Source organism: Natator depressus, chromosome 12 (genome assembly GCF_965152275.1).
Source record: "Natator depressus isolate rNatDep1 chromosome 12, rNatDep2.hap1, whole genome shotgun sequence".
Taxonomy (NCBI): Eukaryota; Metazoa; Chordata; order Testudines; family Cheloniidae; genus Natator; species Natator depressus.
This window is the reverse complement of record NC_134245.1, coordinates 38,930,907-38,955,343: the sequence shown is the minus strand read 5'-3', so window position 1 is coordinate 38,955,343 and position 24,437 is coordinate 38,930,907. Positions and strand designations below refer to the sequence as shown.

The 24,437-nt window shown below is 54.6% G+C and overlaps 2 protein-coding genes across 9 annotated transcripts in view; both read right to left on the bottom strand.

Annotated features, from left to right (window-relative positions):
- Window positions 1–6,067: 6,067 nt before the first annotated feature.
- Window positions 6,068–8,645, bottom strand: IL17C (interleukin 17C). Its single transcript, XM_074969209.1, has 3 exons — window positions 8,628–8,645; window positions 7,577–7,893; window positions 6,068–6,317 (listed from the first exon to the last, which is right to left on the bottom strand). Exons 1-3 carry the CDS (start codon window positions 8,643–8,645, stop codon window positions 6,068–6,070), a joined length of 585 nt encoding a protein of 194 aa, XP_074825310.1.
- A 6,335-nt stretch (window positions 8,646–14,980) lies between these two features.
- Window positions 14,981–24,437, bottom strand: part of ZC3H18 (zinc finger CCCH-type containing 18) — a 58,862-nt gene continuing 49,405 nt past the window's right edge. For 6 of the 8 annotated variants that reach the window (XM_074968897.1, XM_074968898.1, XM_074968895.1 and 3 more), the window contains exons 15-19: window positions 22,641–22,795; window positions 21,778–21,977; window positions 20,259–20,355; window positions 18,459–18,555; window positions 14,982–15,825 (exon numbers count right to left, since the gene is read on the bottom strand). In XM_074968897.1, coding sequence (XP_074824998.1) covers window positions 15,621–15,825; window positions 18,459–18,555; window positions 20,259–20,355; window positions 21,778–21,977; window positions 22,641–22,795 — 754 coding nt within the window. In that variant the 3' untranslated portion in view covers window positions 14,982–15,620. Of the gene's footprint in view, window positions 15,826–18,458; window positions 18,556–20,258; window positions 20,356–21,777; window positions 21,978–22,640; window positions 22,796–24,437 lie in introns of all 8 variants that reach the window. The other 2 variants (XM_074968899.1, XM_074968900.1) reach the window with 2 other exon arrangements.

Sequence of the window (24,437 nt, the reverse complement as noted above, 5' to 3'; positions counted from 1 at the left end):
CAGCGTGCTGAGCGGGGAGCTGCCTGAGCCAGCCAGGGGGGTGATAGCAGGGTGGGTGCAAAGCCCTGCTGCTCTCTGGGAGATTGGGGTGCGGGCTGCCCCCTCTCGTAGTGCCGAGGGCACTGTCCTCCTTTGTCGCACCGGCACCAGCCTCTTAGCATTTGGCCCAGTGGGTGGGGTGTACAGTGGGAGCACCCCGGTTAACTCCCCTCCCCGCCGGACGGGATCAGCCCCCCATCTCCAGTTGGTGCCCTACCCGCTGGGCTCGGGGGTGTGCTGCCCTGCTGGTCCGCCAGGCTGCCCCCTTGCAGCTATTGTACTGGGGCAGTGGGCCGGGGGGGGGGGGGGCCTCAGAGGCCACTTCAAACCCTTCCTCCCCTTCACACCGAGGGGGGGGGCATGAGACCCAGCTGCGTACCCTAACCCTGGGTTGAGTCATGGGGGAGGCTGCCCCCGCCCGCCAGCGGGCCTGCAGCTGCGGGAGCCCATGCCTGTAGGTGAGCTATGAGCGCAGATAGCAGCTCAGGGCCCCATGGGTGACTCGGTGTGTGTGTGTGGGGGGGGCATCCATCCTCGGGCTTCATGTCCGGCCAGCTGGGCTGCACCACACACGCGCCGAGACAGACCCGACGGAGCCATGTGGCTTTAGGGGGCCTACGATGTGCAGTGGCTGCTGAGCGGGGGGTTTGCGAAGCCCAGTGGGGCCTGATTCTGGGATTTAGACACTGAGGTGTCGGGCACCGAATGCCCTCTGGGCCTCTAGCCCAAACAAGAAAAACCTGGTTCGGCATGACAGTGACAGTGACGCTTGCCCAAGGCCCCCAGCAGCACCTGAAATCCGGGCACAAGGACATCCCAGGCAAAGCGGCTGGCACTGCATGGTCTGTCCTATCACCTCCCCCCCCCACCCCCAACCGTCCCTAAGGCCAGCACCACACCGGGTTTTGGGGCCATCGCCAGCAGACACGTCAAAGCAACACGGTCCGGTGTGTAAACCACGCCAGCCGAAAGGGCCCGGTGGGTGCGAGGCGGGCCCGTGACCTGCTTCGGGGAACGGCGCACCCATGTCTGCCGCAGTCTGGCCCCGTTCTGCGTCAGCTGCCCAAGCAGAAACAAAACCCAGAGCCTGTGGAAACTGCGTGGAGCTACAAAACACACGTCTCATTTTTATAGCGCGCGGCTGGCCGCCCGAGGTGCTGATGCCAGCCTGCCCGCCTCCTTCGCGGGAAAGACTGGGTCGGCGTGTTCGTGAGCACCCAGTGGCATGCTGGGTACGCGTCCTGCTTGGGCCAAACGCGCGCGCCACGAAGAGGGGGGGATTGTGGTGTTTGTTGAGGTGCACGTGATACCGGGCAGCTCTGGATGGCAGGTCAGCCACGCCAGCTGTTGCTCTGGACCCTGACACGTCCCGGTATGGATCGCCGGCTCGGGGCTTGGCTAAAGTACGTCACCGTACAGCCATGGCAGTAATTACCATGGTGGGTCACAGCCACACTTGTTCCTTCTGGTGGCAGTGTGCGGCCTCACCAGTAACGCTGCCACCGACTGACGTGGGGCAGTGTTGGGGGGAGGGGGCTGACAGCTGGAGCCTGGCAGCCCAGGGACTGATAGCCTCAGCTGTAGGCACTGAGCTCACAGCTGGTTCCCCCCCCGCCCCTCCCCCCTAAAGCTGTAGGGTGACCAGATATCCTGATTTTATAGGGACAGTCCCAATTTTTGGGTCTTTTTCTTATATCGGCTCCTCTTACCCCCCACCCCAGGCCCAATTTTTCACACTTGCTGTCTGGTCACCCTACAAAGCTGTCAGGTGGGCACCAGCTCACAACTGGGCCCGCCCACCCCAACAGCCTGAGCCCTTCCCCCTTCCTCCCACTCAGCTCCCCACCCGCCCCCCGCCCGCCCCGGCCCAGTGCTGACAGCCCAGCGATGAGCCCTCATGGGCTTCCATTTCACAGCAGGGAGTGTATTATTCCACATTTCGGCTCCGGCTCAGGCTGTCAACAGGCCCCGGGGGGAGGTGAGGGCTCCCTTCCCTGGGCTCCCACCCTTGGGAGCCAGAGAGGTAATGTGAAATAATAGCAGCTGTGAAACTGACATTCTTGTCAATTTCATGGCTGGCAGACCCCTTGCTGTGAAATTGAGCCCAGTGCAGGATCACAGCTGGGCTGTCAGAACCAGAGCTGGGAAGGGGAAGCTCCTGCTGTGAGCCCCTCTGCTGGGGCTGACAGCCAGGAGCCCAGCTACCTGCCAGGGAAGTCTCATGGTGGGGGAAGAGACCCAGAGCCTGGCCAGGGCTGTTCCCTGCCCCCATCCCTCACTGGGAAGCAGTAGCAGGGGCTGGGGGAGCTGTGACTCCTGTACCCCGCTGACAGCTTGGGCTGTCAGTCCCAGGACTTGGGGATGGGAGGTCAGCCCTTTTGGGACTGACCGCCAACAGCCGATGTAAGTCACGCAGGGTCTACACAGATGCTGCGTCACCCTAACTACACCAACGTGAGCGCTACACCCCTCGTGGCGGGGGGCGTCATGATGTCGGGGTAACGGGCTGCTTACTTCGGCAGGCGCACCATCGCAGTGGACATGGCCATAACTAGGGTGACGTACGCACCCTTTCGGTGCCCTAACTCTGTAGTGTAGCCCCACCCGCCGGCTGGGCCATGTTGTTATAACCCAATGGCCTCCCCTCCCCTTAGGAAGTTCCTTGGGAAGGCACATTAGCAGTATATATTGCTAATGCTATTGCAAGGTTAAAGGTGTGCACATGGGGAGTGGAAGTTTTTTTACAGGGTATAAAAGGCCAAAAAAAAAGCTAATTTAAAAGTTTAGCTAGCTTAATTTGAAAATAAAACGCTGGCCCCAGCCAGTCCAAGGTCGCAGCTTGCAGCCTACTTTTGGCTGCGAGCCGAGAAAGACGGAAGCTTTAACGTTGCCCAAGCAGCCATAAAAAAAGAAAATTTAACTGCACAGACGTGCACTTTCAAACAGCAAAGCCAGCAAAAAAGAAAACAAAGCCCAGGGTTGCAGAGTCTGAAAACACAAAGACAACAATAAGGGGAGGGGGCAAGCCAGGCGTCCCTAAAGCCAAGTTGTTAAAAAAAAAAAAAAAAAAAACCCACAAGAAGCTGGTTTAGACTGGCACAAAGAGCACCAGGAACAAAGGTCACGGAATAAAACACCCCCCCCCCCCAAAGAAGCCCAGGACTTAAAATCCTCCTAAAAGCTGGAGCAATTCGGAGAGCACAGCAGATCCTTGGATGGCCTGGGCCCAGGACAGCACTCCCGCCCACCTTCTTCTGACATGACACTCAGACCTGGCCAGTCTGGGTCATGTGTGTGTGTGAGAAAAGAAGTGGGTTAGGGCTTGGGGCATTAATGCTTACTTTCTTCCCTTAAGTAACATGGACGCATTCCCAACACGCTCTGCTGTTCTTTTATTATTTTATTCATAAAGCTTTAAACGGTAAACACTTGGTGTGTTGTGTCCTCTCTTCCCCCAAAAAATCCTGTGGCCCCAACCTGATCAACTGTGGCCCCAGGCAAATTGGAAACAAAAATCTGCCATGATGTCATGCTGGTGCCAAGTGGTGCCGCTGGGCGCGGGGGGTCAAGCGACCGGTTGAGGGAGCAAGGTAGGCCAGGAGGACGATAGGGGGCTTGGATGGGAGCAAACGAGGGCTGGGAAGCCGGAGGAGGTGCTCACATGTATCAGGTGGGGTCAGTGCTGGGCTGTGGGCTCAATGCACCGATGAAGGACAGGCTGACCCAGAGGCCTGCTGCCCTTGCAGGAGACTAGCCCGGGAGTCTGGATCGCTCTTTTGCCCGCCCCCGTCTCGCACTGGGTGGAATAGCCCATCCTCTAGCTCATTCCCTAATTAGGCTGGGTTTCCAGCACACCAAGCTGGGCCCGTTCCTCTCCTTGTTCATCAGGCACGGCCCTTGGCTTGCCTCGGTCGCCCCTTTTGTTAGGCCTGAGCCGTCTCTCTCCTTTTCAGACCCCTGCCTTTCCCACTCACTGGCACAGGGTGTTGCAGCCAGAAGCACGTTCCAGCGGCTGAGCTCACAACCTGGGTAGAGTTGCTAGATCCGCCTCCCCCCCAAATGACAACAGCAGTTCTCCAACTCACCCCAAACCTCACTGGCCAAAGAGTCGTGTAACAAACAAGGCTGAGCCCTGGACGCTTTCCATAGAGACATAAAACTTTATTTGCTGGCACTTCTCCCACTTCCACACCAGAGAAATTACATCCCAGGAACAACAGATGCTTTCAACAAATCAGGAACATTCAAATCCAGGCAATATTAAATAGGGTGGCTTAACAGGGACACAATAAATAACAATGGCTTGGCATAAATAATAATAATAATTAGGCATTATCACATACTCACCAGAATTCACAATAAGGACACATGGAGCTTAAATAAATAGATTTTCCCCGGTAGCTGTGGAGCTTGGAGGGCTGGCCCTGGGGAGAGCGCCCCCCCAGCCACGTTCAGAAACAACAGCAGCAGCTGCTGCAAAGGAAACGGCCCTGCTGGTGTGTAGTCTTGGGTCCAGCTGGATGCTGGGCTGGCCTGGTGCTGTGGGCACTGAGCAAAACGTGGCCACTTGCTTCATGCTTTACAAGCCGCGAGCCACAGGGATTGCTTTGCAGGGGCATTTTGAAGCTCATGAGGGAACATAAGCACTGCCCAGAGCCAGCAGCCTCCTGTCAGCATGGCCAGAACACCTCACTGGTGTCCCACTTGGCAGGCCTGATTTCCAATGCAAGACTTCAGGCTGTGGCTAGTATGAGACAGGCCAGGGGATTGGATCTGGCTCAGTGTTTTTCCAAAGAAAATGTTTCTCGGTGACAAGGGAGCCAGCACCTTCATCTCTGGGGACAGCATCTCCCATCAAATAGAAATAAATAAATAATCAATAAATACACAGAACGAATCAGCATCAAGGCTGGCTGGCCCCGACCCCTTTCGGCCTAGCTGGGGGCCATCTGGGCTGGACGCAGCCTTGAAATAGCCCATGGTTCCCTGCGTTGCAGCGTCAAGGACGGCTGCAGGGTATTGCAGGTCTCCCAAGGGGCTGGGAATGCGCAGAGCACAGGCTGATCGCCCCACTTCACAGCTTGTTGGCCAGTCAACGTGCTTGGGTTTGATAGGAAAGTATATGTGAGACCCCAGCCCACAGAGCATCTTAAGGCTGCAGAGTAAAGCAGCAAGGACAATGCTCGTCAGTATGCACTGCTTTCTGCAGGGCAGAATTAAGGCTATGGAGGCAACCCAGCTTTGCCATTGCTTCACTGTGCAGCCTTTACTGTCAGGTTTTTCTGGCTGGAATTTCATATGTTTTGGGGTTTTTTTTTTTTAAAGACAAATGTAGCCACACAAAGAAGAGCCCTGGCATGCTCTCTGTTAGAGAGCACCCGGAGGCAGTGCCCGGCACAATGTGTGCAATCAGCAAGGCGGGCGTGCTCGCCTACCTCCATATGACCCCTCCTCCTCCTGTCACCCTCTATCTACCTTGGGGAAGGAGGCAGGGCCAGCCAGGCATGAGGTCTGTAATAAACACAAGAGCATTAGAATGAGCCCTCCAACAGGCTAGTGGCCTGTGGCTAATGCCAGTTGCTTCAGAGGAAGAAATGCATTCCCGCTCGCCTCCCAAGAGATGCACCTAATTGTGCAAAACTCTAGCAAGGAGAAAATTCCTTCCTGGCCCCTCTAGCTGGCAGTCAGGTGGTGCCCTGAAGCATGAGGATTCACAGCTCTTTTCATTGCATTTCCAGCTTGCAAAGCACCTGCAGCTCAACCTGGGCAGCTGACGGTTTGGATTTCAGGATCACCAGGTGGCAAGCTGGAATCCAGATCCCAGGACAGCTAGCTGGTTGGGGGCTGGTCTCGCTAATAACATGGAACTGGTTCCATAGGGCCTACAATTGAAATAAATAGTAAGTAAGTGCTTTAAAACAAACATACTGGTCTGTGTGACATGGTCACACTACGGGTCTGGGGTTGACATGCTGGAAACCAGCTGGCTCCACAGGAGCTCGGCTGCTCCAGCACCTGTCACATCTGCTCAGCCGCTGGACCGGGGGAGGACACAGGTGCAGCCGACCGGCACCTTGATGTAGTCCATCTCGAAGGCAAAGGTCCCAGGGCTGGCACTGTGCGGGCATGGCTTGCGGCGAAGCACCATCATGGTCTGGCGCATGGGCACGGAGTTGAGCGAGGCCGTCTCCCGGCCCGTCTTGGCATCGATGCAGCCGGTACACAGGCACTCGGCGAAGGCCAGCTTCCGCGGGTAGCGGTTCTCATCCTCGTCGATGCTGCGGGAGAGGAGAAGGGTCACGCCACACTCTGGGAAAGGCAGAGCTAATGCAACCCCATCTCCCACTGGCAGCAGCCTCCCTGGCTGCCTTGCCATGCTCAGAGCTCAGCTGGCACCTTAACAGGGTGCCACAAGCTTGAAACTCCCCTGTGTGACCTGGGGGGCACAGGAGCTGGCCACCCTCCATGCCCCATGGATGTCAGTGAGAGCTGCGGGTGTCCAGCCCCAATGCCATGTTTGCAAGTGTCTCCATTCACCCAGCTCTGCCCCAGACGTCCTGCGTGCCCTTGGGCAAGTTACTTAGCTTCTCAGTGGCCCTCCTGTACGATGCGGATAACTCTCACAGGGGTGCATGACGATAAATACATGAGCTGCGCTGGGGATAGGGCCATGGAAGTACCTTCAGTAGATAGTTCCACATTGCTGCACTATCTGGGGATTCGTTCGGGGTCTATTTAAGGCCTGTTTCCACTGGATGGACCCAAGGAAACAGTTTTGATGAGCATTTGGGCACTCAGTTTCCCCATCTGTGAAATGGGGACAGTAATACCTCCCTCCCAGGGCAGGAAGGGAGACAGTAGTTCATGGTGCATCAGCGCTAAGCTCCAGGAGAGGGGTCCAAGCCTGCCCTGGCTGCAGGGGATGGACAAGGTGTAAACATAAACAGGTCTTCTGTTCTGCAATTCTCTTGCAGAGATTTACCAGCTGGGGAGATTTGCTCTAGGGCTACAATGATCTTTTTCTCTCAGAGATCCCCTGTGTGTCTCTCTCTGAACCGGGGGTTCCTATGACTCCCCGGGGAGTCCACAGATCAGTCGCTCCTTAGCAATTGTCCGTTCCTTTGTGGCTCCCTGGCTGGGGAGCAGTGGGACTGGAGTGTTTTGCTCCTGTTTTGTGTGGGGGAGAACGCACAACCCTTGTTCTGCCGCGGGAACCTTTCCACCTATCAGCCCTCGCTCCCTACTGGGGATTTTCATACGGAGCCGGTTGGTCTTCGAATGAAAAAGACCAGCGACTGCCATGCTCAGACGGCATCCGGTGCCCAAGAGAGGAAACTGAAGCACAGCCAGGGGAGGAGGTGTGCCCAAGGTCACGCTGGGTGGCGGGGTCAGGCTGAGCCTCGAGCCCAGGAGAGCTGAGATCACTAGGCCGTGCAACCCCGACTCAAGCCTGCTAGGCACAGACTGCTGCCAGGTCTCACTGTCTAAGGTTCCTCCCCATGCAAACCCTGCCCACCCAGGGGCGGCCCAGGCCTACCGGTATCTCCAGGGAGAGAGGGAGCGCTCATTGGGCTCGCTGTTGACGGTAGCCTGGAGCTGCAGAGCTGGGCAACCATCTACTTGGCGCTTGCGTCTCTGGCCTCCGTCCTGCTGCAGCTTTTCCAGGTGCGGCACCAGCTGCACGGGGGCGTAGCGGTCCCACTTCATGGTCCTGCTCACAAAGTGGGTGGGCAGCTCCCCGGCCTGCAGCTCCTCCTGGCTGAAGCAGTGGTGGTGGTGGTTGCGACGGTCCCTTGACCGCCCCTGGGCTTGGCCGGCCGACAGCGAGAGAAGGAGCAGGGCGCACAGCACCCCCTGATGGACAGAGACGGGGGGGGGGACGGGGGGGAGATAAGTGCCTGCAGACGAGCAGCCTTCCCAGGAGGGACGTCCCGTGACAGCCCGGGGGACACCTCCAGAAAACGCCCTCCCCTCTGCAATCATGGCCGGCTTTCCCATGAGCCTGAGTCCTGGGGCAATACAGTCCCACCCCCCAGGCCCGGAGAACAGTCACAGCTGCCATTACATTTTATCTACACAAACATCTACACACACAGTCGCACAATGGACTGTGCATATTCCCCCCAGGCCTATACAAACATACCGTGTGTAGGGCTGTACACCCCCTTCCCACACAAACACGCAGCTTATATGTGTACCCACACACCTCTACACATAGTGTGTGTATATGTGTACACACACACAAAGCATATATATGTATCCACACTGCTCTACACAAACAGTGTGTGTATATATGTACACCCCCCCACCATGCACACACACAGAGCTTCTGTATGTACCCGCACAGTGTATATATATATACATATGTACACACACAGCTCTACACAACCCTACAGTGTGAGCATAGCCAGCTATGGACCTGCCCACCCACCCTTATTCTGCTTAACTGCTGACCCCCTTTGCCACTCAGCCTTCCTGGCCATTGCCTGACAAACAGTGTGCCAGGAGGGCCGCACTGGCATGGGTGCCGAGCCAGCCCAGGTGCTGGGAATCCCTTGGCTAAGAGCTGGCCGAGGCAGCCGCCTTACCACGCTGGCTGAGTCCATGGAGGAGGGGGAAGACCAAGTGGCTTGGAGCAGGTGATGCGTCCTCAGGCTGCAGAGCGTCTGCTCTCTTCTGTGGCTCTCCCTAGGCTGGCTGCTCCTGCCCTCAGGGGTGGTAGGTGCAGTGACAGGTGTTCTCTGGCCAGGTCTCTGGCTGCCTGAGTTTATATAGTGACCGTGTAGGTGATGTACACACACCTGGAAACTCCAAACACTCAACCTCTCTTCCTCCTCCCATTTTACCTCGGCTACTTCCTCTTGGGCAGGAGCAGGACAGTGGCTAATTGATTGTAAGAGTCTCTCTTCCTTTATTCTGCAATCTGTTAATCATTGGCTCAGCACTTGCGGGGCGAGGTGGCCCGGGGCAGGGAGCTGGGGGAATGTGGGGGAGTCCTTCTTTTTACAGGCTGCCATCTCCCTGCTGTTCCCCACATGTGGCTCCCTCTAGAGCTTGACCCAGGGACCATGTGTTTGATTCGGGAGGCAGAGGAAGAGATGCCCCAGCTGAGCTTGCGGGGTGTGTGTGTGTGCGTGTGTGTCCCACGGCTCAGTTCCCCCCTTGGCTTTGGAGACTGCCACTTGGGATGAGCTGGCTGACATTTCCCCCCTTGGCTTTGGAGACTGCCACTTGGGAGGAGCTAGCTGACGCTCTGCTAGGGACCTGGTGGGCACCCAGAGCAGAGGGGTCCGGGTTTGTGTGGGCGGGTGCCTGATTGGGTGGCATACTTGCCTCAAGGATGAGATGATGCAGGATCTGCTCATCTTACACCTCTCCAGGAAGAGACCTGCCCGAGGGGAACGCTCTTGGCATTAAAAAGCTAGCAGTAGCTCCTTTGCACCGGGTCTGCTGGTTCGTTCTCAGCTGTAATCCCTCCCTGGGGCAACACTCTCAGCCACGCGGTAGGCGTCAGAGTTGGCAAAGGGAGCCAGTCAGCTAATGCCGCTGTACAGTCCACATCCGGGATGTTCAAAGCGCTGCACATATGGGGAAACTGAGGCACAGAGCAGTGACTTGTCCAAGGGCACCTGGCACAGGCCTCAAAGGTGCCCTTAACCCACGTCTGGAACAGGCCCCATCTCTTCAGTCAAGCCCCCTCCCCAAAGATAATGCCCCAAGGCCTGACCACGTGGCACTGGCAGCGTTGGACACGTGCGGGCTGCCTGATCGAGGTGGCACTTGGGCAGCACCGGGAGATGCCGGAGAGATGGGGTGTCTCCCCCCCCCCAGAGCAGCCGTGGAAGGGTTAACATGCAGCCACAACTGGGTGAAACGTCAACCCGCAAAGCAGGCTCTGAACTTTTGGCTGGATCACGGGTTCTCTGCAAACCGGCCTTACCAGGCGCTGCTCCTTGCTGCCATGCGCTGGAGTCACTCATTCACCATGGCTGTCACATGCTCCTGCCGGCTTGGCCCGGGATTAAGGGGAAACCCCCATGCCGCACTGCAGCTCGCTGGGCCACGCCCAGCAGGGCAACTGCAGCTCGCTGGGACCGGCCCCGATGCCACCAACGGCTGGGACGCAATCTGGCCTGGAGCCTCGCTGAGTGGCTGAGCCCGGCCCCCTGCCCCGCTGCGTGGTGATGGGGCGGGACTCGGCCGGAGCCCCAAGGCCATGCGCTGCCCGGAGAGTGGGGCTGGGCAACCAGGGTTTCCAGGTACCGGGCAGCACCCGCGGGTTCAGACAGGGAGGGAGCAGTCCCTTGCCCTTGTGCCCACCGTCAGGTTCACTCAGCGCGGGCCTGGGGCTCTCTGCGCACCCCTGGGCGGGTGCCTGCAGGGCTGTCCTGGGGCCAGGGCTGCATACTGAAATGCAGCCTTTGGCATCGGGAACAGCGAGGCATGACTCCCAGGCCCTCCCTCGGTGCCTCCTAATGCCTCTCTCTCGGTCTCCCCGCCAGGCAGCAGCAACCCCCAGTTCCATGGCTGGAGGGTGAAGCGGTGGGCAGCGCTACCAGGGGAAGGGGCAGGCAGTTGCCCTTCTGTCCAGCTCCTCCCACGACCCCATATCTCAGACCCTGAACTCTCTGGGTCTAAGCCTGCGGCTTTGTTTGCACTCCCCCCTCCCCAAGCTGATGTGTCCCTACGACTCTTCCCTTACCCCCGAGCAGGGCTGAGACAGCCGGACTATTTCCAGCCCCGCAGCAGAGAGGAGATCCAGCCCCTGGCGTTGAAGATTCCTCCCCCTCCCCTCGACTTCTGCAGGGGAAGCAGCCTAGGAATTTTTGCAAAGCACTGCCCAGCACCTTCGTGGCCACGGCTCCTTGCAGGGACTCCCTGGGGCCCCTGACTGAATGGAAAGAGGGAGAACAGCAGAGTGATGGGGGGGGGGCAACTCTCATTAACCTGCCCACTGAGCAGGTGAGACCCCCACCCCCACCCCCTGGCCAAAGACAGCTGCTTGGTGCCAAATGGAGTCTGTGCTTCCCAGAGAGAGTTTCCAGCCCTGGGTGCCAGCAGGGAAGGGGCCTGCCCCCGGTCTGTGCCCACTCCATGCTGTGCGTGCAGGTGAATTGTTTACAGGAATAAATGCAGCACCCCCAGTCTGGGAGAGAGGCAGCAGGTGACCACAGGCAGGAGCAGGGTATAAGCCCCGGCGCCTCCAGCTGGCAGCAGCGTGGGGCTCGGCGGGCAGAGAGCTGGCCCCTCGCCCACGTCCCAGCGGCACCGAGCCAATCAGAGCGAGCCGGAGGCCCCGGACCCCTTGCGGCAGAGCCGGCGAAGGACGTCACCGCCCCGTGTAACAAGTGGCCCATTTCTCGGTGGCTGCTGAGGTGGGGAGCTGAAGCAAGGTGAGAAGTCCCAAGTTGGGTAACACAGGAAAGGGCTGACAGGTGATACCTTTCGCCCACGCACATGTGAAAGGCCAGCCTGGCGGGCGTGGGTTTGAGAGCAGCTGCAGCCGCTGATGGGCCTGGGACCCAGCGGCCTGGGCATCGAGCAGGGCCCGCATCGGAGCAAACATTAAAACACAAGTCAGTGCCTTGCCCCCCCGACCTCAGGGCCAGTGGCAGACACACCTCCACCGTCACGAGGCCCCGGCCCTTTGGCAAGGCTCAGTGCAGGCATGAAACAAACGCAGCATGGAAAGAATGCGAAACTCGCCTTTGAGGCGGCCGCTAGCCCAGGGACTTCCTGGCTGACATGCCCTGGCGCGGGAGGCTGGAGCCAGCCACTCCAGGCGTTACATGTCAAACGCGGCCTGAAGGGGCACCAGGGGGAAGAGAAGGGAGTTCTGTGGGCAGGAGGGGGGCCGGGGGGGCTCCGAGATTGGGATCTCACCTAATGTGGGAGCAGAGGTTTTCGAACGGGGAGCAAGGATGGGGGGGGGGGAACCATGCTGAGGTCATCCAGTCTGCAACTCTCTTGACGGAGGGGCATCGCTGTGTGGGCTGCTCCCTGGGCCGTCGCCTGGCTGGATTCACATGCTGGATGGGTGCCAGAGAGACAAGGCTGAACCCTGGCTTTAAATGGCTGGGGCTACGCCAAGGAGCGAGCACTGTGGGAGACACAGCAAGGGTTTGGCTCCCCCTAGTATCCCCGGGAGTTTCAGGCCTAGCGTCAATAGACTCAGGCTGCTCAGACACGAGGTCTCTGGGCCCAGGGCCACCCCTGGGAGCCAGCCACTCCTGAACGGTGGGGTGGAGCTGCTCCGCTTTGTCCCAGCCCCCTTTCAGGAGGCGATACCCAAACAAGCCATCTCCTGCTTTCCTGGGGGAGAGGGTTTGCTACCCCCTCTGCTCTCCGAAACTTGCTCTGAAATGCCTGGGAGCAAAGGGCCCATGTCTGCACCCCAACGAAGGAACTTGCTCATCCAGAGAGGCCGGCAAACCTTTGCCCGGCTGGTATGCAGCTGCTTGCTTCTCAGCACTCTGGCCAAGCAACCCCCCACCCCCGCCCGCTCACTGACTTCTGCACCGTTAGACTCCATGTCTTACGGCCATTACATACCATCTGGGGGAGAGAGACTCTGCAGACCGGGTGGTCCAGTTCCAGCTCTGGGCAGAGGGGAAGGGCATTGATGTCTGTGCTTTGGAAGGATGTGCGCTCACCTTTCTAAAGTGCCGTGGGAGCGAGGGCTAGAAAGCATTACCAAGCATTAGGGGCATGCACACAGAATCAAGCTGATGGAGAAACAAATCCGAAGTGATCCTTGTAGCCGGTCCCCTTGGAGGCTTATCCGGGGGTTAGACTGCATTGCCAGATCCCAGGAGACAGGCAGCATAGAGCAAATGAAAATGAGTACAAGGGCCTCTAAACTGCAGGGCCCACAGCAGAGAGCTATTTAGCAGCAATTCCAGGTCACAAAGGTGGGGTGCACCCTTACCAGGCGTTTTACTTGGGACTCTCAAGCCCAAATAGTCATCCACCTCATGCCGCCAGCATGCTCCATTTTGCAAAGCATGCACAGTTTTTGTACTTAACCCTTTTTAAACCAGCAGGTTTATGACCTCTAAATAAGTGGCCCTTGGACAGGTCACTGCTGACTCAAGCCAGACTGCTACCGTCCCCAGGAAATGGCAAGGTTTCAGCAGCTAACTCTGTCAGAAATATGCGCTCCTGCCCCTAGGTTAGGAAAGTCAAGGTAGAGCAATGCTACTGGAAGTTTAAGAATGCGGCACTTGCTCTGGGGAAAGCGAGCCAGGCCTCCCAGCGATGGCTGAAGATACAGGGAAAGGTGCAGCCCCATGCCTTTAACACCGGTCACCACCAGCTTCGGGAACATGCTCCCCTCCCAGTGGCACTACCAGGCAAGATACCCAAGCACCAAGTCAGGCCTTTTCTTTTTGGCAAGGCCTACTTCCCAAACCCTCTAACGTAGGGCTGGGGAAGGTGGGAAAACCAGGAGTTGATTCCAGAAGGCTGGTGTCTTCCCCCCTGATCTCGCCACTGTGACGATACTTGTTATTGTCATTAGTACAAGTGCTGAGAGTCAGGTGAAAGTGGCAGACGTGCAGGAGACTCTCACTTCCCAGCTGAAGGGCTATCCAGTGATTGAATTATTGTTCCTGGCCTGTGTGTTCTTTTGGGTCTGTGCGCGGCTGAGCTCTGAGTTTCATCTCACAATGAAACCTAGGTATCACTGTACTAGTGCCTTGGATGTAAAGGCCCCTCACCTTTGACTTGCCATTACATCACAGCTCACCACCAGGGATCCTAGTTTTCTGAGAGAACAAAATTCTCCTATAAAAACCACGAAAATCCATGTTTTCCCACATTTAAAATGAAACACTGAATGTTTAGAGAGAGGTATCTGTTGAACACCTTTTATTGACAGACAGCAGAACCCTGGTAATCGGAGCCTCCATTATCCGGCTTTCTGTATTAACTGAACCACCAGCCACCCGGGGCTGACAGCGGCAGGCCTCGGGTGGTCAGCCCCACCCCTGGTCAGATCTGGGCAGCTGGTGGTTTGGTTAATACGGAGAGCCGGATAATGGAGGCTTGGATAAACGGGGTTCTAGGGTATGTTTTGTCACAAAATGTAAAAATAAAAAATTCCCTGTAAAAATGCAAATTCTGCCTTTTTCCTTGGCAAATGGAGTCCTACGATCCCTGCTCACCACTAGAAGTAGTGGTGGCTTCTCCCTCGTCTGACGTCCTTCACCCCTTACTTGATCGTGCAGCAAACACCGACAATGCTAAGTTTGTAACATCAAATTAGCTCTCGAAGCAGTACAGCAGGGTCAGGAGAGGAAGCACAATCTGGAGGTTAAAGGACTGGCCAAAGCACCATCAGGTCTGGGATGCACTTAAAGCTCTACCACGGATTTGCTATTGTGAACTTGGGGATTTCACTGTGTGCCTGTGCCTCAGTTTCCCCCTCTGGAAAATGGGGATAGTGCTACCTTCCTGATGGGAGTTCTGCCATGGTTAAACAACGCAGCTGGTCTTCAACGGAAGTTCTGGCTGGAGCCCAGTGTTTATAAGGCATTAGGAGCCTCCAGAAACAGCTCCAGAGCACAAGATGTGCCAGCACTAGGATGTTAATGTAACATTAAGCAGCAGCCCAGCCGTGACAGGAGCTCACATTCAGACAAACCTTGGCGACAGCAATGCCAACACTGGAAGATTAAATGGCTCTGTCATCTGACCGCACTATACTACACAGGGAAGTCAACCTGGCTGAGAAGCTTACAGACAGAGGGAAGAAACACCCAAAGAGAAGAGGGCAGGTGCCCAGAGACCACAGTGAGGGATCCACACTGGGATCGTTAAGAGAACAAAATAGATAGGAAGAACTGTTTATCAAAATACTTTATTTCAGGGAGACCCCTCAAAAAAAGACCCTCCTCAGACAGACATCCCAACAATACCTTGGCTTTCTTTTTTTAAATCAACTAAAACAATCTGATGCTTAAAATAAAAGACAGGTCATAGTTCCCAATCAGACTTTAGTCAAGAATATATATATATTTTTTGTTCCTGGGGGAGGGAGGGGCAGGGGAGAAAAGATGATGTTGCCAGTAGTTCACAGCGGTTTTCGGTTCTCTCGTTACACAGTATATAGAACTGCATTGCTGAAGACACTCAACACACAGCTAGGCTAACTAGAAGAATACAACTTATGGCTAGCAAAGAGGGGAGGGCAGGGCAGGGCAGAGAGAGAGAGAGAGAGAGAGAGAAAGTGAAAGTATCCGACAGGGCTGGAATTTGGAGTCCTCTGTGCATAATTTACAGGGAAAACGTGGCGGTGTGGGCCTCCATCTCGGTGCCGGCTCGGTCTGTCTTGCATGGCTGATGCAGAGAGGGGATTACCCCCCGACTCTCCACCGTACGGGTTAGGAGCCAGAGTGAGTCGTCTCGTCTGTGGGATTTTTCAGCTGACAAACTTTTTTTTTTTTTTTTTAAATTTTTAAAAAGAATTGCAGCCAAAATCAGACAGAACTGCAAAATCCAGAGTGGCCGCTTGTATACTATTTATAAAAACACGGAAGAGTCTCGAATCCAGGTGGAGACAGAGCTCTGCACACATTGGACTATACTTTCCCAGGGATTTTGGCCCGTTTACGAGCAATGGCGTCTTCCACGGCTTTCAGCTGCTTCAGGAGCTCCTCCCGCCGCGACAGCGTGCTGGACTTGCCCGATTTCGCACTTGCAGCTGTTGGGCCTGGCTCGGTTGCTTTGCCTGGTACGCTTGTGACTTTGCTGGAACTCTTGGACTGGGGCGACAGCTGGCGTTTCCTATAGGGTGGGGGGAGAGAAAAAGCCACAACGTGGTAAGGGGGGACGGATAGGTAACAGAGGGGGCTCCCCCCTCCTGCACGTGCAGCTCCGAGATCAAGAGGTTTTCGAACAGCAGCAGGGGTTCAATAGCACAGCACGTTTCCCCAGTGCTGCAGAAACACGAATGAAGCAGTCAGCGCTCCGCTGCTTTAAAGGCTGGCTGAAATGAACGAGTTTTAGGATTCGAGTGGCAAGCCCAGCCGAAAAGTACGTGAGGAACGGTGGAGCTAAATCCACCGCCCTCATGCAGCAGCAGCCCAGAGGCCTAGGTTAGCGCTCCAGCATGCTAGGAGCAGGACAGACACACAGGAAGACATGGTCCCTCCCGCAAGGAATTTACAAGCTGCTTTGAGATAAGGGACAACACATGACTGTACCAAAAAAAAGAGGGGGAAGTGGGGGAAATCACATGGTTAAATACTGCACAGCTTGGTGGCTCCAAAGAATCCCCGTGCTGAATGAACTCAGCTGTCCCAGCAGCTGCCCCACCTAACCATCCACACTGCCTGGCTTTTTCCAGATGACCTGGCAGAGGTGGAGTTCAAAGAGGCGAGTCACACGCTTGCTGTTTTATGGACTGCACTCCACCTCCCTCCCTGCTCCCACCTACTGGGGCCATAAAAATCCAGAGGAAACCCCCGGCCATTAGGTAAGGCAGTGATGACAGCCAGAAGCCAGGAAATGCTGTCAACCCTCCCACGCCCCCCCTCGCAGGGATTGCCGAACAGCGTCTATAGTCCTCGGAATTGCACAACGTGCACCTGACTGCAGTGCCCAAGCTCAGCGGGAGGGGTGCAATTTGAGCCTCACCTCCCTCTTTCTGGCAGCTGTCACGTGGGGTCACACTAGTGCCATTTGGGACTGATCTGTGACCGTTTGTGTAGCTGCTTCTGGCAATCTGACGGCATGTCACATGAGCGGTAAGACTCAATAGCCCAGGTTACAGAAACAGCCTGGTAATCCTTCTCCTTAAACCCAGCAACTCCGCACTTGACGCCCTTTGATATTAATCCCTGAGTAAGGGGCAGGCTGCTCAAATGTGAACTGAAAAGCATTTAAAACCTCAAAACCAAGCTCCGGGAGAGCTCTGCCTGCCTGTCCTTTACCCCGGCCAGTCCCCAAGCTCAGGGTTCTTGTGATTCTCTTGCCCAGCTGATAGCGTTACTAAACCCTCAAACAAGAGCAGGTGGAAGAGGGTTAGGAGCTAGCAATGCCAGCTCCAGACAAAGCAGGTAACAATGCTTAGGTTCCCCGTTACAGCTTAGAAATATAACCTCCTGGTAGCCTAAAGAGGAAGGCCGGGCTTGAGGACTGAGCAGTGTGAGACCTGGGTTCTATTTCAGGCTCTGTCCCACTTCCTGTGGGGCACTGGGCAAGCTTCAATTTCTCTGTGCCTCGGTGTCCCGATCGGCAAAGACCCCATGGCATAGGAAGGCAAGGCATGGGACAAGACTGGCTCAATGTCCACAGAGATCTCTCAGGGAAGGTGCTAGAGAAATGCAAAGCAGTGTTACCTGTCTCTAGGGTGACCAGATGTCCCGATTTTTGGGTCTTTTTCTTATATAGGCTCCTATTACCCCCCACCCCCGTCCCGATTTTTCACACTTGCTGTTTGGTCACCCTACCTGGCTCCTACCAGCATCAAGTTGGACAGAGGCCATCTCAGCTGTACCAGAGACAACACTCCCTATTTTGCTGAGCAAGGCGTTCCAACAGAAACCATGCTGACACGGCATGGTCCTTGCTCACTAAGGCAACGAGGCCCCTGGCACCGCATTTTGGGTCCTGCCATGCAACAAAGGTGGCGTTTGCTCTGTTTCAGTTGAAAGACTACAGGACGGAGAACAAGCTGGCACCAGAGACCAAGGCCTGGATGGGCATAGATGGAATCAGGGTCATTCACTTTAACTCCAACCAGAAGCCACATCTTGGCAGCCTACTCTGGTTTTTAAGTGGCTCAGCTTGTGCAAGATTAGCCAAGAGACATGGAATGATGCACACCGGCCAGGAGAGACGAGGTCACAACCAGCACCTGTAGCTAGGACTGACCCCACAATGGTACAGCTGGCACAGGGAGCCCACTGGCTTCCATGCAATCTCAGCTCTGCCCAGCAAACTCCACCGGCTGCAGTTCACACTGAAGTAGCTGTATATAGTTAAGATCTTCACTGCTAGTACTTTGCATGTGCACAGCACCTTTTATCCAAGGATCTCAATGTGCACTACAAATAGCTTCCTTGAGATGTCCGAATTAAATCCATTTCAGAGGCAGGGAAACTGAGTCATGGGTGAAGCAACTGGTGTCAGGGCAGTGGCAGAGAATTCCTTGCTTCTCAGTACTACCTTAAGCCACTCTACCGTCCAATTACATCCCTATCCTCCCAGTTTTCTTCAACGAACCATGAGTGAGGCTCTTGCGTCTCTCTGTGGTGAGACTGCTAGAGAAGGGAAAGAGAGGTCTTCCTCCACAGGTCTTTGGCCAAACAGCTCTTTCCCTAGCCAACAAGCCAAGGATTTTGCTCTTCTGCAAACCATGCTGGCCAAGAGATAACAAGTCACAGGTGGGAGTGGATGGCGGGATACGCACTGACCTGTCTGTCTGAGCAGGAGATGGTTTAGGGTTCTGGCCTCTCTGCCGATCTTGTTTGGGTGAAGAGATTCTCCCAGCAGGTTTCCTATCGCGAGGACCTATTGCGGAACGTAAAGACAAAAGGTTTTAGCCCTTACATAAGCCCTGGTGTGTTACCAGAGCACACAGTACCGCTTCGCCACTTTAAACACAGCCGTTCCCTAGATGGGCCAGGCTGCATCAGGAAAGGAAAGGTCCAGCTGCAGCACCTCGAGAAACTCCCTCAGCTCTGCAGAGACACTGCACTTGTGAGGAATAAGAGTAACCTAGGAGCGTGTGATGCACAATGTGTTGCCCTCTCGCCCTCCGCCGGGAACTGCAGGGAGCGCTATACCCTGTGCCTTCCAGAGGGATCCTTCCACTGGCTCGCAAGCCCCTGGGACACCTTTATATTTGCCTATGAACTGCCAGGCACACATGAATCGTGAGGAGAGGTGAAGCAACACAGGTTTGCTGTATTCAGGCAGTATGTTCGGTGCATTCTCCTTCACGGGCAGTCAGGCACTGGGACGATGAGAACAGCAGTGCTTCTTAGCCCGCCTTTCCCATGTCCATCCAGCAATCCAAGAACTAGGATAAAACGGCTGTCTTTGCTTCCCAGCTGGCTGAAGGCATGAATATCTGGCCTAGCTGTACTGTCTCACTGAGTCCTAGTGATTTTAAATCTAGCCGAATCCTCCAAGTCACCGTTTCAGCAGTGGGATGGGACAGGGTTATTACCACTCTAAGGATTTTTGCTGGCTCCAAGCCACAGCCAACGTAACATGCCTGCAGTGAGAGATTAGGGAAAACACCATCACGGGTCACAGCCAGCTTCTGTACAACACTCAAGGCAAAGCTGCAACACCTCCACCATTGCCTGCTTCTTTGTTTTGCATTAGCAACAGCCAAGGCTGAAAGAAAGCAGGGTAATAGCTGGTTCTCTGACAGGTTGCATCTACAGGGCCCTAACCACTATAAAGGTGCTCATGGACAAGTATGCGAATAGCTAGGTTTCAGTGCTAACGAGTTACAAGAGAAAGGAAAGAGACTGGAGTCATGGTGTATTTTTATTACAGTCCCAGCCTAGATTTTGTCACACACAAGTGTATGGAAGTATCTGTTTCACAGGAATTAAGCAGGGTTAATACTATGTTCTGACCCCTCAACCTTCTGTGCTCCCCTCATATGCCTTTAAAGCATGGGGCAACACCACGAGCGGGGAGAGAGCTGGAGACGTGGGGGTTTCTAAAACCTGCTGACTCGAACAGCTGCATCAGTAACAGGCAGCGAGTGGACAGCAGGCCTGCATGCGATGAAGGTTTCCCCAGGACTCCCAGGAGACTAAAGCATAGTATAGGAAGGTGGGGGATTGTACAGCAAGTAACTGAGGCCAGATAATTATCTTGCTGTAAAATCCAAAGTGGAGACCAGGCACTGATAGCCACAAGGTAGCCAGGGAGCCAGTGCTATACTCGCCCCCTGGGGTTGACCTCACAGTAAATGGAAGTTCCTCCTCCCCACCATGTTTCGCCAGCGGGAGAGCATGACAAACACCCCTGTTTTTATTGGAGAAGACACAGCCCTGGTTTGGAGAAATGAACTTCTGGCACACACCCTTCCAGCTAATGGAAGGCAGAGGCAGCAATCCCTTGGAATCTAACCTGCTGACCGCCCCATGACCAAATGACCTCCCCTAGCAGTTAAACTGCTGCCCGCAGAGCTGCATTCAGGCCATGCCAGAGAGCATTTACCCTATCGCTGCATCTCTCAGATTCCTCACCTCTGTCAGGTGACAGGTTAACCCGTTTGGCTGGAGGAGAGCCCTGTCTGTCTTTGTCTGCTGGCTCATATCTCTTCCTGCTTCCTTTGTCAGCCGCCTGAAATGGAAGGAAACAGATGATAGATTCGGATACATATATATCCCGTAGGGAGGAAACTGACGCAGCTGGGCGCTGTTCCTTTGTTGTGGCATCGCAATGCTTCCATACCAGTGGGACACGCTGCCCCAGTACTTAAGGAGGTTTCCTTGGAGCAGGCTGGTAAACTGCTTTCCCGGGTACAAGGCACGTGAACGGCAAAGCGATCCCTTGGAGTCATGTGCCATTCCAATGATCGGGAACCGCTCTTAGAGGTCAGACTGCGTTTCTGCTAACGGGGCATTTTACATCGAATCGCAGGAAGTAAAAAGCTGCATTTTGTCCGGTCTCTTTTGGCTTGGCTCAGGGTGATGACACGAGTACTAACAAGGTCTACAGGGCCATGTTTTTCTCTAGGACACGCCCCAATACAAGGGAAAGGGGATTCTACCACCACATTATGGCAGGGTCTGTGTAACATTTAGTAAGTCATTTATCATGTCCCCTTCACCAGAGAGGAGCCTAGCTTGCTTAACAAGCGAGCTGTCGGAATCCCATCACACACAGAAAACTCCTCACTGCAGTCGAGGGAGGAGAAGTTGGGAGAATGTCGCAAGCAGAATTCAGGGTAGCAGGAAATGACCACTCCAACTGAAATTATCCAGGTCATTTGGGTAACGCCCTCCTCCAGCATGAAGCCCCATGAGGGTGAACCACCACCTGCGGTCGGGATCTTGACCGAGCTTCTCAGCCAAAGGACGGCAAACTCTAGGAGCATATTTTCTCCTAACGGCGTGCTGGGGTATCAGGCCCAGCACTAACTACAAGGGAGTCACACCTAATAAGACACCAACTCCACCTTCTGCAGGACAGTCCTTTAGGGTCTCTACATTCATGCACTGACCCATTTTAATCTCTTTCAGTGATCACTTTCAGAGCCAGCCAGGCTAAGGAAAGCTCATTCCCAAGGCAGGCTCAGCACCCTTATGCAACACGAGTCAAGTTCGTAGAGATCACGCTTCCATTTGGCTGCAGGTTGGCGAGGCTCAGACAGAGGCAGGAGAATCTGCAGTGAAAGGCACCACGTGTGACCCTGCCTAGCTCAGGAGGCTCTCACGCTGAGATCTCAGGCCAAGGTGCTATATGGCCACAGGCCTAAAGAATGTGGCTCAGGGAAAGCGGGCAACAGCCCCTCATGGGGCAGGAGGAATGTGCCCCAGGGAAGCTTCCAGCACCGCCAGAAGTCAAGACATAGTGTACGCTGCCTAACAGGTTCTGTCATTTGCCCACTTTCCATAATCATGAGAACTTCAGAAGCAACTGCGCACATTCCCAGCAGAGCTCTCCTCAGCAAGAGGGCAGCAAACTCTCCTCCACAGGCCAGAGAGCCAGCAATGGCCCCTTCCTCCCCCTGCTCTGAAAAGCCGTCACCCCACCTCTCACCTTATTCAACAGCGTCAGTTTGATCTCTTTGTGGGCACTGAACCCCCCCTGCTGAGGCTGGGGCAGTGGGGGCTGCTGGGGTGGGAGCAGCTGCTGCGATTTACTCGCTTGTGTGGGTTTTGTTGATTTCAGGGGCTGGGCAGGCACCTCCCGTTTCCGTTTCTCCTCTTTAACACTGTCTTCTTTTTTCGATTTTCCTGCTGAAACCAGAATCCCAGTGTCAGTGATGCGCAATAAATCCTGCCCTGCCTTTTAAAAAGAAAGGCTCAAAGGATGGAAGGTGCTGCAGGGACCCATGCTGGTTAGCAAAGCCGACGGCGCCCGGATTAAAACCGGTGGGAAGCCAGAATTCCCCAGGGGAGAATAGTTAACATATTAGCAGACAAGGAATGAGAAGCTCTTGCATCAGACCGTGATGGGGTCTCAAATGAGCAAATGGGGAGTTTATGAGAGGAAATACTAGTCCCCCTAGGAGGAGAGAGCTGCACTGGCTCATCATCTCAGGGGAGCGAGAGTGAAAAGAGGATGGGCAATGGAAGGATGCTGGGGGAGCGTGCACCAAAGCACATACAGGGTTTGTGAGGAAAGGAAGACCCCTTCTCAGACAGGCAGCCAAGCAGACACGGACAACAGCACAGAAATGATGCATAAGCCTTCCCGCTCAAGCTCGTCACCTCTGCCTTCTCAGCACCCATCCAGGGTGAAGCCTTTGGACTCTCAATCTATATCAAACCATAGTTGCTCCCCACACTTTCATTTACCTCTGTGTAATGGGTTCCATGCTGTTTGCCATATCACCAAGTGAGCTCTCTGCAGATCTTGCCCCACCCCCTTCCCTCATTCTCAAAACTGGATACTTCTACCTTTCTTCTGCTGGGCTGGGGTCGGGGATCGGGAACTGGCTGAGGACACTGGACTGGCCAGGTCAGCATACATGTCTTCTGAGTCTGCACTGCGTATGGAACTGCTACTGGAGGAGGCACTAGAGACAGAGGAGACGCTGCTCACGCTCAGGGACCTGGAAAACAGACAGACACACTCACCACCTCTGCCAGTGGAGACCACCACGAGGGTGTCTAGAATTCACACAAGCGCCTTCTCGCTAATTCCCACACCGCACCGGAGGAGCGGTCACAAGGGCTGCAAAGGTGAGTGGTACTCAGGACAAGATAAGACTGTCGTCTGCATCTCCTGAGGCAGGGATGACATTACCCCCTCAAACACATTGTCAGATGCAAGACAGCAAAAACCTTCAATGTAATATTATACTCAGAGACAAGTATACAGCTTATTCATCCAGAGATATCAATAAAGCAAGAACTAGGGTAAGCCCTGGACTACACGTTTCAGGGATATAGTTCAGGTCAAGAGTGTCCCCATATCATTCATGCTGCCTGATACACAAGTTGCCTGATACTTATTTACCAAGGAAGCTTTAAAAGACATGGGTTATCCAAGTCTGCGATTCAAGAGCTACATTCCAGGCCATCAGGTTCCCTTTTTGAAGCACCACAAGACCACAGAGATGGAGAGAACAGCATAGGCAGAGGAGAAGATGGCCCACAAGATGGATGCTGTCTGATGACATGTTCCGCACAATTAAAATGCTGGAGAACGACTACTGTACTTTTTTGATGCAGACTTTGTACTTTGCACTGGACCAGATAAAGATAAGATAGTGCCTGACCCCAAACCTTTGATCTATCGCAGGGAAATTCAGGGGAGGGCACATCACTTTAAAACAAATCACAAGCTCACAACTCAACAGTACCATGACAGAAGTGAGTTGTTAGAGGAGAGGGTGATGACTTGGTATCCCAGGAACCCAGGGATAGAATTTCATCTCCGAAGGAGGGCGTGGCTACAGAATTGTGTCAGCAGTCTGTTTTGGTTTGAGTACATTCAGTACATTATTTCCTGTGTTCAAAAAGTGCTTTGGTCCTGGAGTATGAGTGGGCCTGGTGCTCTGACCACGTCATGCACACACTGTTTGCACACTGCTGGGGAAAGCAGCACAGTAGCAAATATTAAGCCAGCTCTGTTTATGTTTCAGCAGGAATACCAGCACTCCCCGTCCATCTCTGCCCTCACACTGTATCTGTGCTGTCTACAGTAAGTGTCACGAGGCAGGGATCTTACTTGCAAATACCTGTAAAGCAGCAGGCTCATCATTTGGTGCAGTGTAAGTAACAACTGAAAAAGCAGACATCTGAAATCCTAAACAAACTTTACAGTGGGGTTGAGTTAAAAAGAGAGCATCTGAGAGGCAGGCTCACCCCTAGCCTCTCATATCAGCCTTTGGAGGGCCTAATGAATCAGACCAACATTTAATAAACATGCTTACATTCCTGGAAAAAAAAATGTAGCCATTCAACCGTGTGGCTCTGCAGTGCACAAAGGTGTGAATTGGCTCTGATTTGAATCACATTCTATTCCATTGTATAAAGGTTTATACACCACACCGATCATACTACCCAAGGGCTTAAGAACTTTAGATAGAAAAAATGGAGCAGCTGCTTATGGGGTTGCAGAAACACTCTTGTGTATGAATAGGCTTCACAAGTTAATCTAAATATGCTTTTGAAGGGGACTCATTTCAGGACTATCAGAATTTGTCAGTCACTGGGCTTTGGAGGGAGCCAACAGACACAGCCCACCCA

Coding starts and splice junctions, on each gene's coding strand:
- IL17C (XM_074969209.1), bottom strand. Junction 6,318..7,576: donor CTCTCTCCCTGGAGATACCG/GTAGGCCTGGGC, acceptor CCTCTCCCGCAG/CATCGACGAGGATGAGAACC.